The sequence below is a fragment of the Crocodylus porosus genome, unplaced genomic scaffold (assembly GCF_001723895.1).
Source record: "Crocodylus porosus isolate Cpor-Errol unplaced genomic scaffold, CroPor_comp1, whole genome shotgun sequence".
In the NCBI taxonomy this organism is placed as follows: Eukaryota; Metazoa; Chordata; order Crocodylia; family Crocodylidae; genus Crocodylus; species Crocodylus porosus.
The window spans coordinates 72905951-72925516 of NW_017728909.1; the positions used below are offsets into that span (position 1 = coordinate 72905951).

General features: G+C 41.1%; 1 protein-coding gene across 1 annotated transcript in view; it reads left to right on the plus strand.

Moving 5' to 3' along the window:
- Positions 1 to 19566, plus strand: part of MAN2A1 (mannosidase alpha class 2A member 1) — a 225671-nt gene that overhangs the window by 78238 nt on the left and 127867 nt on the right. The window contains exons 7-9 of the mRNA XM_019532463.1: positions 86 to 272; positions 9741 to 9918; positions 13934 to 14136. Coding sequence (XP_019388008.1) covers positions 86 to 272; positions 9741 to 9918; positions 13934 to 14136 — 568 coding nt within the window. The remainder of the gene's footprint in view (positions 1 to 85; positions 273 to 9740; positions 9919 to 13933; positions 14137 to 19566) is intronic.

Sequence of the window (19566 nt, forward strand, 5' to 3'; positions counted from 1 at the left end):
CACTATTAGGTTAAGGCTAAACAGTTGCTATATAAACGCTGCATATAGCTTATTTTTATAGATATATCTGTGTATTTACTTTTAGATTTGGGATCCAGTACAGATATCCTTTGCCATATGATGCCTTTCTATAGCTATGACGTTCCTCATACTTGTGGTCCAGATCCTAAAATATGCTGCCAGTTTGATTTTAAACGTCTTCCTGGAGGAAGAGTCAGTTGTCCATGGAGAGTTCCTCCAGAGGCCATTCATGATGGAAATGTTCCACACAGGTACAGTACTGGAAACTATTAGGATGATGCATAATTAAAATATACTTGCTGAAAGATGCCAACTATCACTGTTTACTGGATTTATAGTTTTTATAGATATTTGTCATGTGAAAATTATTCCTATTACTTGTGCACTGTATGTATTCCTGTTCACAAAATAGTTGCCAGTACAGTTTATAAAATGCCTAAGAGCAGGAGAAACTAAGTGAGTTAGCATATTGATCCTGCAGTTTCTGATACGATCATTTTGATTGTCTGCTTAATCACCTAAAATTTTTTGCCTCTCAGTCCTTTCTCTACCTTGCTTAAAACCAACAGTAGGATCTTTTTTTCTTCCTAATGAATCAGATAGCAGATAAACCAAGAAAAAATATCATTTAGTCTCGCTCACAAATAACACTTCAACTTGTAGTTTGTTTATTTCTGGAAATCCAAGAGTCCAAACAGTTAAGATTGTTTCTGAGGCTGGAAACAGATGTCACCTTTGTGCCTCCATAAAAAATGTTCTGGTAGTACGGAGACCAAGCAAACAGATATTCATGCCACTTGTTGTACCACAAATGCTAAAAATTGTGCAGTGGCAATAGGTAGCATAGATTTGTGATGCTTTTTTTGCAGCAGACATCTTTTTGATTTGGGGCAGGAGAGTGCAGGTGCTTCTGGGGCCTCAGGGGTCTGCTCCTCCATGACCCAGGAATTCCCATTCCTGGGGCAAGTAGAATTGGGTCACAGGAGCACCTGTCCAAGGTTCTCCTTCTGCAGAGGTGCACACCAGGAATCCTCCAGCAAGGGATTCTCTGGGTGCATGCATTGTACTGCTGTGTCCTGATTCAGGATATGCCTGGGTTTCTCACAGATGCACGCCCCTCGAATCCTCCAGCAGGGGATTACCTGGCCACATATTGCACTGCCATACCCTGATTCTGGCACATCTCTGCAACTGGGGCAACCCTAGCTTCCCACATTTGCAGATAGTCCCCAACTGTTGTTCCATAGAATCAGGCTCCCACAGCTCCCTGAAGTGGCAGTGGTTGGGCTTTGTGGGGCAGTGGGTTGTTTGTTTTGGCACAGCTGATACGTTTCATTTTGCAACATCTGTTTGTAACCTCAGAAACACGAAATTTAATGTAAACACATCCTGCTTGAAAGATTCTTGGTACTGATGACAGACGCATCTTAAAAGGATTTGAAATGTTTTTTTAATTTTTTTTTTTTATATTATAGTTTTTTTCTGTCCATGATGTGCTATTTATAACTGTCATTCTTATAGGGTATTGATTTGTTAGTTACAATGGGTTTTTGAAGCTGTAGACGAGGAAGTGTCTTAGGCTTTAATCTTCCGTATATAAGGAGATGTCTATACTTAGTTGTTGCATTCTTGGCAGGTTAAATTAATCCAAGCTGGGCTCTGTGTCCCCTGGCAGATGTTAAAATAATGGCTCATGTAGGATCTGAACAAGTTTGTCCCAACCCAAAAATTGTGTGCTCTGCCTCACCAGATTCATAGTGTTTGGGATAGGGCATAAAGTGTTTCAGGTATGAATTATTCAGCTTCCAGGGCTACCCACAGCCCCACCCTGATGCTTAGTTGAGCACAGCTGACTGGGCATAGGAGAACTTCAGGTCCTGCTGGTTCCTGCTTCCCACAACCTAATCTCCAGATGATTGTTATCATCCTTTTGGGTAGCCCCGCATCTGAGATGTGTGCCACACCTTCAATTTTAAGATACCATACATGTTAGCTTGACCTGGCTTCCCAGCCTTTGTACAGATCAGGTGCTTCAGCAGGGCTTTTTGATGCTTTTATCTAACAGCTGACTCAATCAGCTGTTAGATAAAAGCGCCAAAAAGCCCTACTGAAGCATACAATCACAGACTTGGGTGAGCTGGGTCAAACTAATGTGATGCTTCTTCTGGGCATGCACTTCACTTGGTGCAGGGGCGTGCCAAGCTTAAAGTAAAGCGCAGTCTTATTTTGTTTTGTTTTCTTCATGTCTGTAAGCAGCCATAATGCTTAGCGTAGTTTATGCCTGAAGTTAATCTTTTTGTTAGCTTTACTTTATCTGGATTTTTACTGTATTCAAGTTTATATTATATAATAATATTGTCTGTATGTAATATTCCTCTGTCAGTAGTTTGGCAACTCCATTTGGAGAAACATACTCAAGATTTTTTAGTTGTAAAATTTTGCTATTGTTTTCTGTTTTCATCTACTATTCCCTTAATGTGAAATAACCAAAGAACTATTGTCTTCCAAGCCCTTGATCATCTCTACCTGCTTCTGGACCCTCTGTAACTTCTCCGTGCCTTTTTAAAATGTGGAGCTCAGAACTACACGCAGTTCACCAGATGAGATCTAACCAGTACCAACTGAGTAGAGAGTCACTATCACCTCCCATGTCTTGTATCCCTAATGCTTCTATTGATGCATCCCAAAACCAAATTCACTTTTTGTGTGGTTGAATCACGCTGCAGACTCATTAAGTCTGTGGTCTACCAAGACTCCCAAGACATTTTCCATGGTGCTGCCATCCAGCCAGATGTCACCCGTTTTATACCATCTTGTATTTTACTCCATTGTACTTCATTCTGTTAGCTGTAGCCCAACTTTCAAATCTGTTGAGGTACTTCTGAATTGTGCTTACATCCTCCAGGGTGTTTGTGATTCTTTTCAGTTTTGTGTCATTTGCAAACCTGCTCAAGAAGCTTTCTATGCCAGCATCCAAATTGTTAATAAACATGTTAAACAGCAGCAGGCCCAGGACAGATCCCTGTAAGACTCTACTTGAAACCTTCTACAATTCTGACATGGACCTATTTAATAAGTTCCATTTTCATGTGGCTATTGAGTCAGATATCTATCTACCTTATAGTGGTTTCACCTAGCTCACATTTCTCTAATTTGTTTTTCGAGAAGGTTTTGTGGGACCTTGTCAAAAGCCTTACTGAAGTCTAGATGCACTATATCCACAGCATTCCCCTCATCCACCCAAGTAGTTGCTTTGTCAAAGAGGGAGATCAAGTTTGTTTAACACTATTTTTTCATAAATCCAGACTGGCTGCTTGTGATCAGTGTTCTGTCCTCCAGATGCTTGCAAATGGCTTTTCTTAGGGGAAAGCTCTAGTAACTTTCCAGGTATTAAGGTGAGCCTAACCAGTCTGTAGTTCCCTGGGTCCTCCTTCTTGGCTTTTTTAAAGAGAGGCATTACATGGGCTTTTTTTCTGGTTCTCTGGTACCTGTTCTGTTCCCCACAGCTTCACGAAGATCGTTGTCAAGGGCTCCAAGGTCTCCTCTGCCAGTTCCTTTAGGACTCTGGAACAAAGTTTATCTGACCCTGCTGACTTGAATTTATTCAGACCCAGCAGATGCTGTTTGACCATCTCTTTTGCCGTCTCCTCTCTCTGCTTGTCCTCTTCCTTATCCAGATAATCCCTATTAAGTTTCTGTCAGCAGCTTAATTTTTTTTGTGAAGACTGAGCCAAAGTAGGTCTGCCTTATTTGCACCTTTCTTTCCTTGTTAGCAGAGAACCCACAGCTTCCTTGGTCCTTCTTTTCTGGTCAACACACTTACAGAACCTCTTGTTATCCTTAATCTCCTTTGCCAGGTGCAGCTTGTTCTTTATCTTTGCCACCTTGATTTTGTCCTTGCAGGTTCTTTCTATTTCTTGGTATGTTTTCTTGGTGACCTGTCCATTCTTCCATTACCTATATGTTTTCCTTTTGCATTTGAGGCATTTTAGAAGCTCCTTGTGCAGTCACATTGATCTCTTGCCATTCTTGTGTTTCCATTGTGCCAGGAGAGTTTCTTATTGAGCTTCCAATGCTGTGGCTGTTAGGAGCTCCCAGCCCTCTTAGGTGCCTTTATCCTACAACCTATCCTCTTATGACACCATGCCTATTTGTTCTTTGAATCTGATGAAATCCACCTTGAAATCTAGCATCCTCATTTTGCTTTCCTTGTCTCATGATTTTTCCTTTTTCAGGATTTGGAATTCTATTGTGTTGTGATAACTTCCTCCCAAATTAGCCATTACCTTCATATTCTCCATGCATTCTTCCCTGTTTGTCAGGACAAGAACCAAGATAGATGATCTCCCAATTTCATCTTCACCTTTCTGGAACACCACCTAAGTTAGGAACTGGCTTCACATTTTGTTTGGCTGCATTGTTCTTCCAGCAGCCAAGAAGGAGGACCCAGGGAACTACAGACTGGTTAGGCTTACCTTAATACCTGGAAAGTTACTAGAGCATTCCCCTAAGAAAAGCCTGAGTAGGTGGCCTGTAATAAATCCCCACCATTGGTGCTGCATCTTTCGCCTTCCACCTTCATCCAAATGCATTCTGCTTTGGTGCCTTGGAAGGAGCCCAGCACAGACTGCCCTGGAACATATGATCTTTTTCATCCTTAGGAATTGGGGAAGCATCTGTATCCCAGTAGCATCACTGAAGATAGAGATTGAAGAATGTATCTTGTAGGTTCATGGAGTGGGTCCAGGGATTAAAATGGTGGTGGGAGAGTCCAGGTTGAGACTTTTGTTCCACCTATTACTTTGTTGGAGCCACTCTGGCAAATCCTGGTGTTTCCCACTGAACATGTGCTGCTACTGCTTTGGCAGTGAAGCGAACCCAGTCTAAGGCCCTGTTAATGCATTACACTTTAGGTATGATTAACCAGTTAATCATGCCTTAAGTGGTTACCTGGCCAGATGCTTATTCAGTAACTAGCATGATAAAAAAAAACAAACAAGCTACAAATATGTGTAATAATTTTGTAGCTGCTTCCTATCATGCCATTAATTGAACATGTGACCGGGGCCCCTATGGCCGGGAGTCCCATCAGCAGATCCAGGCTTCCAGCTGGGGGGCCCCATGTACACTTTTGAGCCTGGCAGCTCCCAGATGATGGTGGCTCCTAGCTTCAGGAGCACTTCTCTGTTGTTTGGAGCCCCATCAGCTGACAGGGCTCTTGGTTGCCGGGGCATGGCTTGCAGTTCCAAGGCTGGGAAGACTGCAGCTGACATGGTGTGCCAGCTGGGGGTCCTAGTTGCATGAAGCAACCCTTCCCCCCTCCCCCCAGCTGGAACACCATGTCAGGTGTGATCTTCCTGCTGTGGGGACACCTGGGGTGCCCCTGTAGCTGGGAGCTGAGAGGGCTCCCAGGTGTAGGAGTTTGCTTCTTGCTGATGCAGGGGGATGTGGGGATTTGGGCTCCCCCTGCGCTGGCAATAAGGTGTGATGGGATCTGATTTACAGTCCCCATTCATGCCTCCTGCCCTGCGTGTGTAGAGGGGCCCTAAGAATGCCAAGTGATTTAGCAGACTGTCACAATTTTTCTCAGGATCACAAACAAGAGGAGAAAAAATAAACCTTATTATGTAGCTTGAGGGGGTTTTCTCCATCTTAATATTAAAGGTCTGTTGCAAAAAGCTGCGTGACAGCTTTTCAAAAGAAAGGCCATATGCATTCTTTATAAGTCATTGTTAGTTTTTCCATTAAGAATACTTCTTAATGAACATTTCTTTTCTTGAAGTAAAATGTATGGGATGATTGAGGGTCTCAGTGTCATGGGGTCATCATGCATATAATACTCAGAACTCCTGTAGATAATTTAAAAATATATATTTATTCCTAAGACAGAAAAGTTGCTAAACAGGAATTAGAGCTGTTTGTGTATATGCTGTGGTATACAGCAGAAGAAAAAACTAGAAAAACAGGAAGGTTACGTTTAGGTTAAATGTCCAGAAACCACATTTGAAAGAACTTTTTTGGCCCTTTGTTTTAGGGAGCCAGGACGGAAAGATGTGTGGGCTTCAGAACTGAGGTGAAAGTATATTTTAGTCTCCAGCAGATCTGATGTGTAGGTCTTGCCCCATGTATTTTTCAGTATATAGTTATTCTACTCTCAAAGTAAAGATTAGGAGTAACTTTGTGAGAGGAATTTCAGAGTTTTTCTCTCTCAAGGTTATGAGAGGAAGAACAGTTGGCTAGCTCCTTGCCTACATATTCACTGTTTAAGGGCAATCCTGTTTCACTGTGCTTGAGTCTCTGAAAAAATGCTAATGTGAAGTTGAAGACAGGTATTCTTCCTCCATGCTTTTGTTTGTGGATCAGTCATAAAACTATGAAGACTAATTCTATAAGTAGTTCTTATTGTTATGGTATCTAACTGATAGGATACTTGTTTCCAGAGGTTTTGTTTTTTTCTCTTCATGGAAGAACCTTACAAACCTTAATTTTAACGTGGCTAACATCTCACCAGTGGTATTGATTTGCAGACAAGACAGTTCAGCACTATGAATTATAAAATGGGCTTCTGGCAAGAAGTGATGTTCCTGAGTGAGATGAACTATCCTCAGTAGAGTACACAAAATACCCTTCAACTATGGTTTAAAACTTCCTTTAAATGAAATTATTACTTAGAATAACTTTACTGTTAAATGCTGTTTAGATGGGTAAAAAGAAAACCTGATTTAATAAGCTTAAGTTTGTAAGGATTTTAGATATAGCAGGGAGTTGTTTAAATTCTTGGAGAAACTTTCATTTAATGTAGTTCACTTTTAAATTTTTAAAATTTTGTTTGGTTTTCAAACTGCTAATCCTTTTTAAAAATTGTATATACTGCAACATCATTAAGAACATACGTCTAAGTAGCTTGGGATTCTTTTTAAACAAAATAGAAACTCAAAATCTTTAGTCACTACTTGCAAGTAAAGTATATGGATAAACAAACGTGGCATGGATTTAAAAGGGGAGTGGGAGTTGGCTGTTCAGAACTGCTTAGCTGTTGTTCTGCTCTAGGAGTTTTCTGTACAAGAGCCTGTAGTGATAGAAGTGTAGCAGAATTGCTCCAACTTTAACTATGCTTCAATCAGGGTCAAAGTTGGTGGCCATTTTTGCTCACTTGCATGCTACAGGATCATGAACACAACACTGTTACAGCATTAACAGTTGCTTCATGCTCCAAAGCAGCAACTTCCCCTTCCCTTTTGAAGGTGTTTCAGACGTATGTTTGTCCATAGCCGAAGTAAGGTTATTTCAGGTTTGATCATGGTCCTCCCAGTGGCACCTTAATTATGCAAGCGGGGTGTTGAAAAGAGATTAATGGTAACCATAAGTATTTTGCAAGATTTAGGGAAATTGTTACAAACATTTTCACCCTGTCATACATCAAGTCTGTTAATCAGTTCTTTAATATATTACTGTCTTGGGATGGTCTGGAATACTATACATCTCTTCTCCTCCAACCTTCTGAATAAAACACTTCTTGGGGAAGGCAGAATAAAGAAGCAAAAACTTTTCCAGAATCATAGGTAAATGATGGCTGCATAGAATAGGGGCATAGTCCATTTGCCAGTGTCACTCACCCTCCCCTTGCACAGTGAAATGCTAGAGATGTAACTTTTTTACAGCTGCTGCTTATTTGACAGTCAAAGCTGCTGCTAATTCAGCTGAGGGTGTGAGAGAGCAGTCCCCTCTAGACAGTACAGGTAAAGGTGTGATAGGATCTGATGCATGATCCAAACAATTGTGCGTCCTGCCACGTCTCATGTACATGGCAGGAAGTGTGATTGTGAGATCGCAAATTAGATCCTATCACACCTCACTGCTGGTGCAGGGGGAGACTGTGATCACCATCCCAGGCACTTCCTGCACTGGCATGTAGCAATCTCCCATGGCTGGGAACTCCTTCAGCTGAGCATCTCCCAGCCATGGGGTGCCTCTGGGTCACATGGCACCCCTTGCTGGGAGCTCCAGTCTGCTGATGGGACTCCCAGCCACAGGGTCCCCCAGCTATGTGTTCAATTAACAGTATGATAAGGAGCCACAAAGTGGAATAACTTTGTAGATTACTTCTTCTTTATCACACCATTAATTGATTGAATCTGTGGCTGGTTGACTACTCAAGGCACGATTAATTGGTTAATCATATCTTAACTGTAACTTGTATATGGGGCCTCAGTTATGCCTCTAGTTCTGGCTGTGCAGCTAGGGGAGGGTGAGTGAGCTCTACCAGTGCTCCATATGGCCTGGGGGTGGAGAGACAGACCCAGCCACCATTCTGGCCTTCCCAGTCCTCCATTCCAGCATGGAAATCAGTCTCCTTGTTTAAGACACACTACCCAATTTTAGATGGCTAATTTCTTTGGGAAAGGTCTATATGGTATGAGAGTAAATAGAGTATATTATTACTCTATTATTAATAGAGTATATTATGAGAGTAATCAAGTATATTACTCTATTTACTGCAAGCAAATAAATATAATAGGTGGTTACCACGGGTAGAATTATCCATGGCAAATTAACATTTTCTTTGCTTGATGAGAGTACTAAATTTTTTTAAATCAGTTGTGGTAGATCTCAACTGTCTCAGCTTCACCAACGTTTTTGATATGTCATACAGAGCTTAAGATGATGGTAATTAGTAAAGAAAATGAAAGGTGTGTTGGGAATGAGCTGAAGGAGAAACAATAATCGATCGTGTTGTTTTGTAGAGGTATCAGGCTGGAGGGAAGTTATTAGTATAGAGTTCCAAAAGAATTTGTCTTTAGGCCAGTATTTGATTTGTCATTCATTATGGCTCAAAAAATAGTGTGTTGATGAAATACCATATTTTCTCACATATAACCCATGCCTTTCTCGCAAAACTAGCTAATAAAAATTGGAGTACACATCGTATATGAGAAAAAGGGATTGGCACAGGTCTGGAAGCCTGTTGTGAGGGAGTGCTATATCTCTTTACCCTTCCTGAAATTCAACAGCATTGATTTAATGAACAAGGGATGGATTACTCTAGATATAACCAGTCACTGCTCTTCCTCCAAAGTATTCACTTTTGTTGGAGACAGGATACTGGACTGGATGGACTATTGGCCTGACTTAGCATGGCACTTCTTATATGCTTATGGAGTGCTGTGTACAATTTTGGCCACCATTTGTCGAAGAAAGATGAATTCAAACAGGATCAGGCAAAGGAAAGGGCAGCTATTAGGATACTTGGGAATGGCTAGCTTGTAACTAGAAGAGAGTTTTGCACGTTTAGTTTAGCAAAATGAAAGTTCAGTGAGAATGATTGCACTTTATAAATGCATCAGAGATGACAAAACGTAGGAAGGGGAAAGAACTATTTAAGGACAATGTTGGCACAAGAACAAATGAGTATAAACTATCCATGAATAAATTTAAGATGGAATTTAGAAGAACGCTCTTAATCAGCTAAGCAGTGAGGTCATGAAGCAGCCTTACAGTGTGAGTAGTGGGAGGAAAAAAACTGCTGCTTTTAAAATAGAACTTGTTGTCTTTGTGGAAAACGTTTTGTATGATTTAGTTGCCTGTTTTTAAGTGAATAAGCAGAACTTTTCAAGGCTTTAGGGTCCTCTTTGGAACACACTGCATAATTTAGGATATCATTGCTATCTTGTCAAGTGATAATTATTCTGCATTCTAAAATTATTTCTTTTCCCTCCAAGGGCTTGGATGATTTTAGATCAATACAGAAAGAAGTCAAAGCTTTTTCGTACGAAAGTTCTCTTGGCTCCGTTAGGGGATGATTTTCGCTACACAGAGAGCTCAGAATGGGATCAGCAGTACCAGAATTATCAGAAGATTTTTGATTATATGAACTCTCATCCTGATTTACATGTTAAGGTAAAAAGCAGTGATTTTTTTTTTTTTAAATGATATATTGAAATGTATGATATATTGAAACTAAGACTTCCTTATAGACTATTCCCAGAAACCATTAACACTAACTTTAAGTTGCTCCTTTTTTACATGATGACAAATTTTGATGGACTGAGATTTTGTTTTTGTATCACAGAGAAGGATAGCTAAATACTCCTGTTGTTCAGTTGAAAGACTTGATGAATAAGAAAGGTACTACTGATTTTTGTTGTTGCTGTTGTCATTTGACATCATAGTTTTTATTTTATTTTACATTGGGTTAAGTATAGATGAGGGCTGGTTCCCCTAATGCCCCTTCCCTTAAGGCTTTACATTTTTCTACATCTAGCAAGAAATAATAATAATAGCTGATGTGGTTTACTTGAAAAATAGTCTTTAATTTTTCAGAGGCTCCTTTAATACTGCTATTGTTGTGGAAGGTTTATAGTTCTTATCTCCTGTCATCGTCTGATGTACAGCCTTCCATTTCTCTCATTAAGCTGCTTTTGAGCACTAATTGCCTTATTTAACACGTCTCAAACTGCCTTCCCTCATACTAAGTGCCTTATCATAAAGGTATGTAGCACAAAATATCTTGGATGCAATAATTTTAAAATTTTGGTGTGCTTTCCTTTATCAGTTCATTGAATGTCTTTATAGTTTGTCAAATAAAGGTGCGTATAGTTTAACATTGTAAAGACTATTTATAGATTTAAAAGACTTTAGGTTCTTTTTGCTTTCCTTCAGCCATTAATAATTTTGGGGGTTTTTTTTATTCTCACAGATAAGTGAGAAGAACAAAATATAAATGTGTATTTCACTTTCTATAAGCAGTCATTTCCTTTCAAAGAGTAAATATGCTAGCACTATACTCAGGTGAGAGCACATGCTCAGATAAACATTAATTCATTCACGCTGACATTTCTTCCTGAGTGAGCACCATAATAATCATATTGAACTAGGTGTCACTGGTACATTCATATTCAGCAGAAAGAAGTCTTGTGGACTTTTTTCTGTTTTGAATATTTACTCATTTATGCGTTAAGGCTTGATCTGTTTGCATGCTGAATTCAGTAATAGTTCCCTGCTGCTTTCAGAGCTGCAGAATCAAGCATATGCCGGGTTCTTGGAATTAACAGTGAATTTTGAAATAAGAATATTTTAGTTTTAAGATTGTTAACATGGTTATAAAGTTATACTATTTGGTAAATGAGAAAGGAAGCTATATCTAACTTAGATATAGCTTAGATATTAGAACTACTTTTAGGATTGTATTTTTTTAAATAATAATACATTTTAATTGACAAATAACTTTTAAGGTCTTGAAAAAGTTTTATTTGTTACTGGGTGTGTGTCGCAGAGCACTTAGGTGCCCTGCGCCTGAGAATAGGGACGGCTCAAGAAAGGCCCCTAGTGGTGAGAAGGGGGAGGCGCAGCTGCCAGTTACCAGGGCAGCACAGGTGTTGGTTGCTGGGGCAACTGGCGAAACCCCATGACAGGAAGGGGCAGGACTTAGCCCTTCTTAAACCCAGGCAGGAGGCTAGGGTGGCAGTTCCTCCTCTGGCAGCCAAGGAGTGAGGAGCTCAGCCCGTGCGGAGAGAAGGCCAAGGTTTGGCTGCACGAGTCCACAGGTTGCTGCCATGAGCTGGAGTATTTTTGCCTGATAGGGATTAACTGGTGTCTGACCAGACGGTTTAGCTTTATGTTATAGCCCGGCGGCTTTGTGTTTTGTGTTTACTGTTTAACCAGAGGACTGGGTGAGGCTATTAGGGGTTGGAGGAGGCCTCATAGGGACTCTCCAGTAGTGTGGGGTTCCTGGTGCCGGAGAAGGTGCAGTGTTTTGCGGGGTGCATTGACCTAGCCCCAAGAGAGCAAGAGAGAGGGGGCAGAGGAGCCCTGAGAGTGCAGAGGTGCGGCAAGGAGCCTTGAGAGTGCAGAGGAGAGTGCAGAGGGGCGGCAAGGAGCCCCGGGGGCAAAAGGAGGGCTGAGACATAACAGGGCCAGAGTCAGATTACACCAGCACCATCTGTGAGGCTTGGCTGCGGTGTAGGGGAGGAAAAGGAGCCCCAGATAGCGCCCCCTGTCATCAGGGCGTGTAGAAATGGGCAGCCTCCCACTAATTACAGCAATCTATTAATTAAATAAGATCAAGGCGTGGCAGGAGAGTAAGCAGGCGGTTGGCCCATTACAGGAGGTGGAGCCATACCTGGAGAGGCTCCAATAGCGGCACTCCTGTCACAGTGTGTCAACACAAAACACTTTACTGTGCAGTAAACTAATCTGCGCAGTAAAGTGTCATCATCTACATGTGCACACATTTACTGTACAGCAAATTAGTCTACTGTGCAGTTAGCTACTACCTGTAAATTCAGGTAGTAAATACTGTGCAGTAGTGCATGTATAGACACTGACCTGAAACTAATTTGGTCCCAGTTAGCCCCAACGCTGGGGTGTCACAGGGGATGGAGAACTCCCCAAGTCCTGGCACTACTCAGCTTCTGGCTCCCCACAAAAGCTGGGAGCTAATCAGTGCTGGGACCAGGTAGCTTTCTGTGTTGCCCCCCATCTCGGTGCTGCTCAACTCCTGGTTCCCTACAGGAGTTGACAAGCCAAGCAGTGCTGAGACGGGGAGCTAGCCGGGAACTGTCCTGTTTCTGGGGTGGGTCCCTGCCAACTCTAGGCTGCATGAGGATTTCCCCGAGCAGCGTATGGCTGGCCAGAACTGTCCCTTCTTTCCCCACTTCCATAGATGGGTTCTTGGCAATCTCTAGGGCATGTCTCTGGAAGCAGGGAACGTGTTGCCTGTTGTTCCTAAGATCAGTGGACTGGACAGCAGGTGATGTGTTTTGCCCAATGGAACATCTATTTCTAGCCTCAGCTGATTTGTGAGGGAAAAGGGAGGGGGAAGGGAATAGCTTATGTCTCTGTGTTCTCACAAACTCTCTCCACTTACATCCACAATGATTTTCTTGCTACATGATTATGAGAGCTGATATAGCATAGTCTCCTTTCCTCAGCCACGCTCCCCTATCCTTGCATCGGAGAGATTCCATGACTTGTTTTTGAATTATGCTGTAAAAGGGGAAAACCCTTTTATATTGTTTATATGGACATAGTTTTGAAATGGAATCAAGTAAACTTTGTTTTCCTATATGAAGAGCATGAGAAAATGAACTAACTACTTACTGTGAAATAAAAGGGAGCAAGGATTTACTGCATTAGAGGCCTGTCTCATGGTACCTCCCTGTATGCGTAGTCTTACTCTGTGGTTTACTAGTAGTTTTCAATTCCCACGTGGTTTACTAGTAGTTTTCACATCCCACGTGATGAGAGTGTGCATATAGACAGCTACCAGGGAACAGCTGACTTAAAGTAGGTTTTCACTTCGAAAACAGACATGTTTTGATTTTTATTGTTGGATTTGATTATTTTGATATATCAAAGACTTTATGTTGTGACATAATAAAATTAATGCATGTGAAAATAAAGAATTAAGGAAGAACTGCATTGTTATTTCATTAGAAGAGGGAAAATATATGAAGTTTTCCAGATACCTTCAGAAAATGGATTACTAATGTCCAATAGAGGTTAGAGAAAAGGACAGTGTTTAGGACATTTTTCCCACAGTTGAAACCAAAGTTTGCTTAGACCTTTGTTACTTGCTCTAAAGAGAGAAAGGTAAAGCTTACTACTTTTTTTTAAACCTGTTAGGAATTAAACTACAGGTACTTTACAGGAGTGTCTTTATATTTGGCAACAAAACAGCTTGCATCTTGTGTGTTAGAAAATTATTTTTGATGAGTTAAATGTCAGTCAAGACATCAGGGGAAATTTTATGTACTTTAAAATAGACCAATAATTCTATTATGATCTGGCTTGCAGAAAGCATACTTTGAAAGTACCTGTTAAATCCAACATGTCCTTATCCTTTAGGACTGCATTAATAAACCAAGGAAATGGAAATCTGTTAGTCACATAAGTTGTTCTGATTTTGTTTCAGGCCCAGTTTGGAACTTTATCAGATTATTTTGAGGCTTTGCGTAAAGCAGGTAATTTGGATGAGAAGAGCAGCAATTCAGTTTTTCCTGTTTTGAGTGGGGACTTCTTCACATATGCAGACAGAGATTATCATTACTGGAGTGGCTACTTTACATCGCGACCCTTCTACAAACGACTAGATCGAGTTCTGGAATCCTACTTAAGGTAAGTGTAAGCATCTAGTTCTGCTTTGTTTTAAAAATTGCTAACTTAGAAAATATATTTTAAGATAAACTCTGAAGTTTATTTTTATTATACTATGGTTGAGATTCATATATTGCAGTAGGAAAAACATAACTGGTCTCCAAAATTTTTGGATATTAGCATGACAATTTACTCTGCTTGCTTCAGAATGGGTTTAAAATACTGTTGAAAGTAACTGGTCACTTGGGATACCAGCCAGTGTGTGCATGTGACCCTTGCTGGATTGCTATTACCATTTTTTGGTCACTGTTGGTTTGAGCTTGTTTTTGCAAGGAGGAAGTGGGCACAGAAAAAAGGATAAATGAAAACTGGAGGAGCAGAAGTAGGCAAGAGAAAGGAAATCCATTCGATGATGAATAGGAGAAAGAACTATGAAAGTTGAGGCACATGGGGATTGAGGACAGGTAAAGAATGGAGTAGCTAGGAAAAAGAAAAAACTTGGGAAAACAAAGCAGTAGGAAAGTGAGGAAGACTTTACTCAGACAATACTAAAGAAGGGAATAAGAGAGAAAAGCGGGGTGGGAGGGAGGAGGGTCATGGCCCTGAAAGAGAGATTTTTAAGGAAGTTGAGAAAAGTGGTGGAAGAGGGGGCAAGTAAAAAGAGGAGCTGAGGGAAAAGTGGACAGAAGTACATTATAGAAAGGGTAGCATGGGAGGAGGGGTAATTTTGTGTTAAAACCCCATATACGTCATTAACTTCCTTGTTCATTTTAAAAAGTGCTTCATATGCTTTTATTTTTAAAACTGTTTTATAGTCGTCTTGCACCATACTATTATTGCTTTTGGTTCTGTTTCTATTACCTGACTCTGCTACTCTTATTTTGCTGTGGGTGAATCTTTTACAGACAGTGGTTTTTAGGACAGTCTTTTTTACTGCTAATGTTTTCAGCACATGCTAATGAAATGGGCAAAGCTACAAGAAAAGGACTGAGATTACATATAGGTAACATTTTATCCAGAGCAGCCTTGCAGCATGAAAGTGTGGCTGCTGAGCAAGGTGGTTATACCTCATTCTTTAGAGGTAGGGGTTATTTTTTCCATGCAAAGCTGGATGAGTGGCTTTTCTGATGCAAGTCCCAACTGGGAGGTAGTTCAAGGTCCATTTTGGAGCTCCCTGTGTACTTTGTTTTTCTTGGATCAAATTCATATAATTATACGACTAAGGTTCCCTCTCCACGTTACAGGTATTGCACAGTTAACTGGTTAATTATGTTTATTATGTGTAAAGTAGCTGTTACACCATAAAACACTCCAACCAGCTGTAAAGTTAAACCTCAAAACTATGAACTAACTAAAATGCTGGTTGTTATCAAGCTTTAATTTGCATGTGGAGTAGGATCTCCCATGCAGCTGAGAGCGACATCAGCTCATGGGGTTTCCAGGCACAGGAGTGTACCATTCCCACCATGAAACCCCTAGGCCTGGGGAATAGTGGCAGCTGTGATCCCCATCCTCAAGCCTGGGGCATCATGGTTGCCACAGTCCCCCAGCTCTGGGGTTGCGTAGGGTGCCCCTATGGGCTGCGAGTGCTTGCTTCTCATTGTTGCACTGACATTAAGGCACTCTGGGATCCAAAGCACAATTTCACAATCATGCATTCTGCCATGTGCGTGTGGTATGGCAGGAGGTGCACTTGTGGATTGCACGTTAGATCCCATTGTGCCTCTACCTGCACATGTAGAGGGGGCCACACTGTAACAAACATAATCTGATTGGCTCATTTTGATTCTCTTTGTCTGTCTGGGAACCAGCATAAACCAGTTCTTTGGTGATCTTGGAAGTTGTCAATTAAGCAAAATTTATGTTCTTGTGAAAATGAAAAGAGCATTTCTTATTTTTTTCCTACTCTGTCTGGAATGTCTCCTTATCACTTTTCTGCTTTCCTTCCCTTCACGGTCACACTAACAAAGCTACCTTCTGCTGTATAGTTATCTCTAAAGCTTCTAAAACTTTGGTTAAAAATATTTACCATAAGCTCATAGGTGCAGTACGGCAACACAGAACCAATGCATACTTTCATACTTCACTAATTATTATGAATACACCTGAGGCTACAGGGTGCATATATGTGCTTTATATCCAATGTTGGTTGTTTGTTGTTAATCTATTAACAAATCCTAAATTGAAATTTTTTTGGAAGTTTGTTTTCTGTTATGTCTTCCTTGTTTAACATAAATTGTGGATTTATCTAGCTAAGCAAATTGTAATGTTAATTACTTTAAAACACTGATGAACATTTCATGTGTAGCACCTGCTAAGTTCAAATTGTACTCATTCAAAATGAATTTTGTGCCTTCTGCCTTAGCCTTACTCTTGCAGCTTTTTTTATGACCTTAAATGTTGCCAGTGCCGGCAACACAGTGCAATAAGCTATTGTAACAGCTTACCTAGAAACATGATATGCGGGAGGGTAGGTCTAGGATTCAGAGTGACCTAGAAAAATTGGAGGATTGAGTCAAAAGGAATCTCATGAGGTTCAACAAGGACAAGTGCAAAGCCCTGGACTTAAGATGGAATAATCCTATGCACCAGAACTGGCTAGGGGCTGACTGGCTGGGCAGCAGCTCTGCAGAAAAGGAGCTGGGGGTTACTGTGGCCAGTAAGCGGAAGATGAGCCAGCAGTGCACCCTTGTTGCCAAGAAGACTAATGACATACTGGGCTGAATTGGTAGGTATGCTGTCAGTAGGTCAAGGGAAGTGATTCTTTTCCTCTATTCAGCAGTGGTGAAGCTTCATCTGGAGTACTGTGTTCAGTTCTGGGCCCCCCCCAGTACAAGAAGGATGTGGACAAATTGGAGAGAGGGCAACAAAAATGGTGAGGGGGCTGGGGAACATGACTTGTGAGGAAAAACTGAGGGAACTGGACTTCATTAATCTAGAAAAGAAAAGACTGAGAGGGGACTTTATAGCAGCTTTCAACTACCGGAACTGGGGTTTGAAACAGGATGGATCTAGACTGTTCTCAGTGGTGGCAGATGACAGAACAAGGAACAATGGTCTCAAATTGCAACAAGGGAAGTTTCTCACTAGCAGGGTAATAAAGCACTGGAACAAGTTATCCAGAGAGGTGGTGGAAGCTCCATCATTGGAGGCTTTCAAAACCCAGCTAGACAAAACTTGGGGTGGGATGATCTAGTTTGGGATGGTCCTGCTTGGAGCAGGGGTTGGACTAGATGACCTCCTAGGGTCCCCTTCAACCCTAACTTTCTATGATTCTATGATGGAACTGTTTATTACTTGGAGTCCTTAAATCCAACAGTAAATATCATTCAGAAAGGTGAGCAATGACTGAAATAGAAGTTATAGATTAAACGCACCACTTGGTAGTTGAAGTTCTATGGCATGTGTTACACAGTTGGTCAAACTAGAAGGATCATAAAGACCTCTATACAGTCTATAAAATGCATCCTTTTTTTGTCCTGTACCCTGTATTTGTACACTGACAAGCAGATGTCATTCATACTAGGTTTTTTGAAAGCAAGAAAATAAGATCCATGTTGGATCCCTTGTACTGAATATTTAGAAATGTAGACAAAAATTTGTTAGGCTTATGAAATCACATTTAACTCTGTGACACCCCTATTGGTACGGGTCAGAAAGCAATCTATAAAATTAACTGGAGATCAGATGGCATGCTTTTTTGAAGGCCAGGCAGAAAGAATATAAGCCCTCAGTGTTATGACAGTTACACGATGATGATACAGAACTTCTAATCATAGATGAGAGATTGTCATTGCCTGGACCCGGCATTCCTTGGGAAAGGTCAGAGGCAGGGAAGACTAGTTAATCAAACACTGACATTTCATCTGCGGGATTGAGACACCTAAAGCATGTCTTACTAACATGCTCTTGGTGTGCCCTTTGGCTCAAATGATGACTAATGGGAGCATAAGGGTCCCTGTAAAGTACCTGTGTAGACAGCCTGGCTCATCAGTTTGATGTCTTGTCAGCATTATTGTGCTTCATTTCATAATCTCTTCATTTCTGCCATATTCGACTGAACAAGGTACTTCAGAACATGAGGTATCAGACAGGATACCGTTGTCTTCCTGCCTAAACAAGTCTATTTCCCCAACTTTATTGAATCCCAACTATGTGGGACTCATTCCTTCCCTCTTCCTCTTGCTGTCACTTTTCTCTCTAAGTTGGATTTCATCAATATTTGAGAGAAAACTGGCAAAACATGACATGACCTTCCCCTCTGTTCAGCCTGGCATCCTTTTCCTTTGTGGTTCTTTTTGCATTTGTCACAGACACAAGTTTCTTATCTGCTCTCATCCCCTATACTTTACTGTGTGATATGATACTGTGAATCTCCATGATATTGTAGTGATTTAAGTTTTATGATAGTTAGGTATATGATACCTTTTCTGTATTTGGTGTCAGTTCTTCTCAAGTCTTGTTGTCCTTAACATGTTCTTGCATAGTCCTCTTTTGTTTCATCATCCAAGGGAAGTGTGGACCTTCTGTAGTGGGCTCAGGGGAAGAGCCAAGTATCTGGAGAAGAAAAGATGAAACAAGCTATTTGGCAATCCACTGCATTTTAGGGGGCTTCCCAGGGACAGGTACTGCAGAAAGTATGCACTAGCAAGGTCCAGTAAGGAAGATGTAATAAAAATGTCCTCCTAGTAGCAAAGTCTGAAATAGGGGTCTTCCCCCCCCACCCCAGGAAAAAGTTAATGGTAAGCTCTTTTGCTTTATTGAGAAATGTTTGTGGTTTCACCTCAATATAAGCAAAGTGGGAAATATTTGTCTTAAGGAATTTGGTGTGTGACTTCAGCAGTTCCAGTATAGAAACTTTAAGAACAGTCAAGTTAGGGAAGATTTGAACCAATTTTTTGTCTTCATCTTTATGTAAACCAACAGGAGAGAAGAAGCTTGGAATTTATATAGGATGAGGAGTAAGGGTTTTGAGCATGGTGAAGGTGGCCTTGCTTCCCTGCTCTTCAGTATTACAGCAGTGGTGCTTATCCTGTGGCCCACAGTCCAGATTTGGCCCATGGAGTTGTCACTTGGCTTGTGGGTCCCCTCACTGGTTTGGAATTTGGTGGTAGAGGAGACGTGGCAGCATTAAATGCTGCTCCCCTGTTGCCAGACTTCATTACCCATGGGCAGCTGTGCAGACCAGATGATGTAGGCCCCGCATGCTAGATCAGGGCAGTGTATGAGGCTGGTTCCAGCCCATGGGCCAGCCCTGTGCCTGCATCTGGCATATGGAAATGGATAGGTTGAGCACCTCTGTACTATAGTAACTTTTTTATATTTTAGGTGTTCCTAAGAATTTGGTGTTGAGGAGAAAAATCAGTTTCTGCTTCAAACCGCAGTAAACTGTCAAATTCTAGAAATAAATACTTACCAAGTAAGTTTTGAATCATAGATTCCTATCTGGGT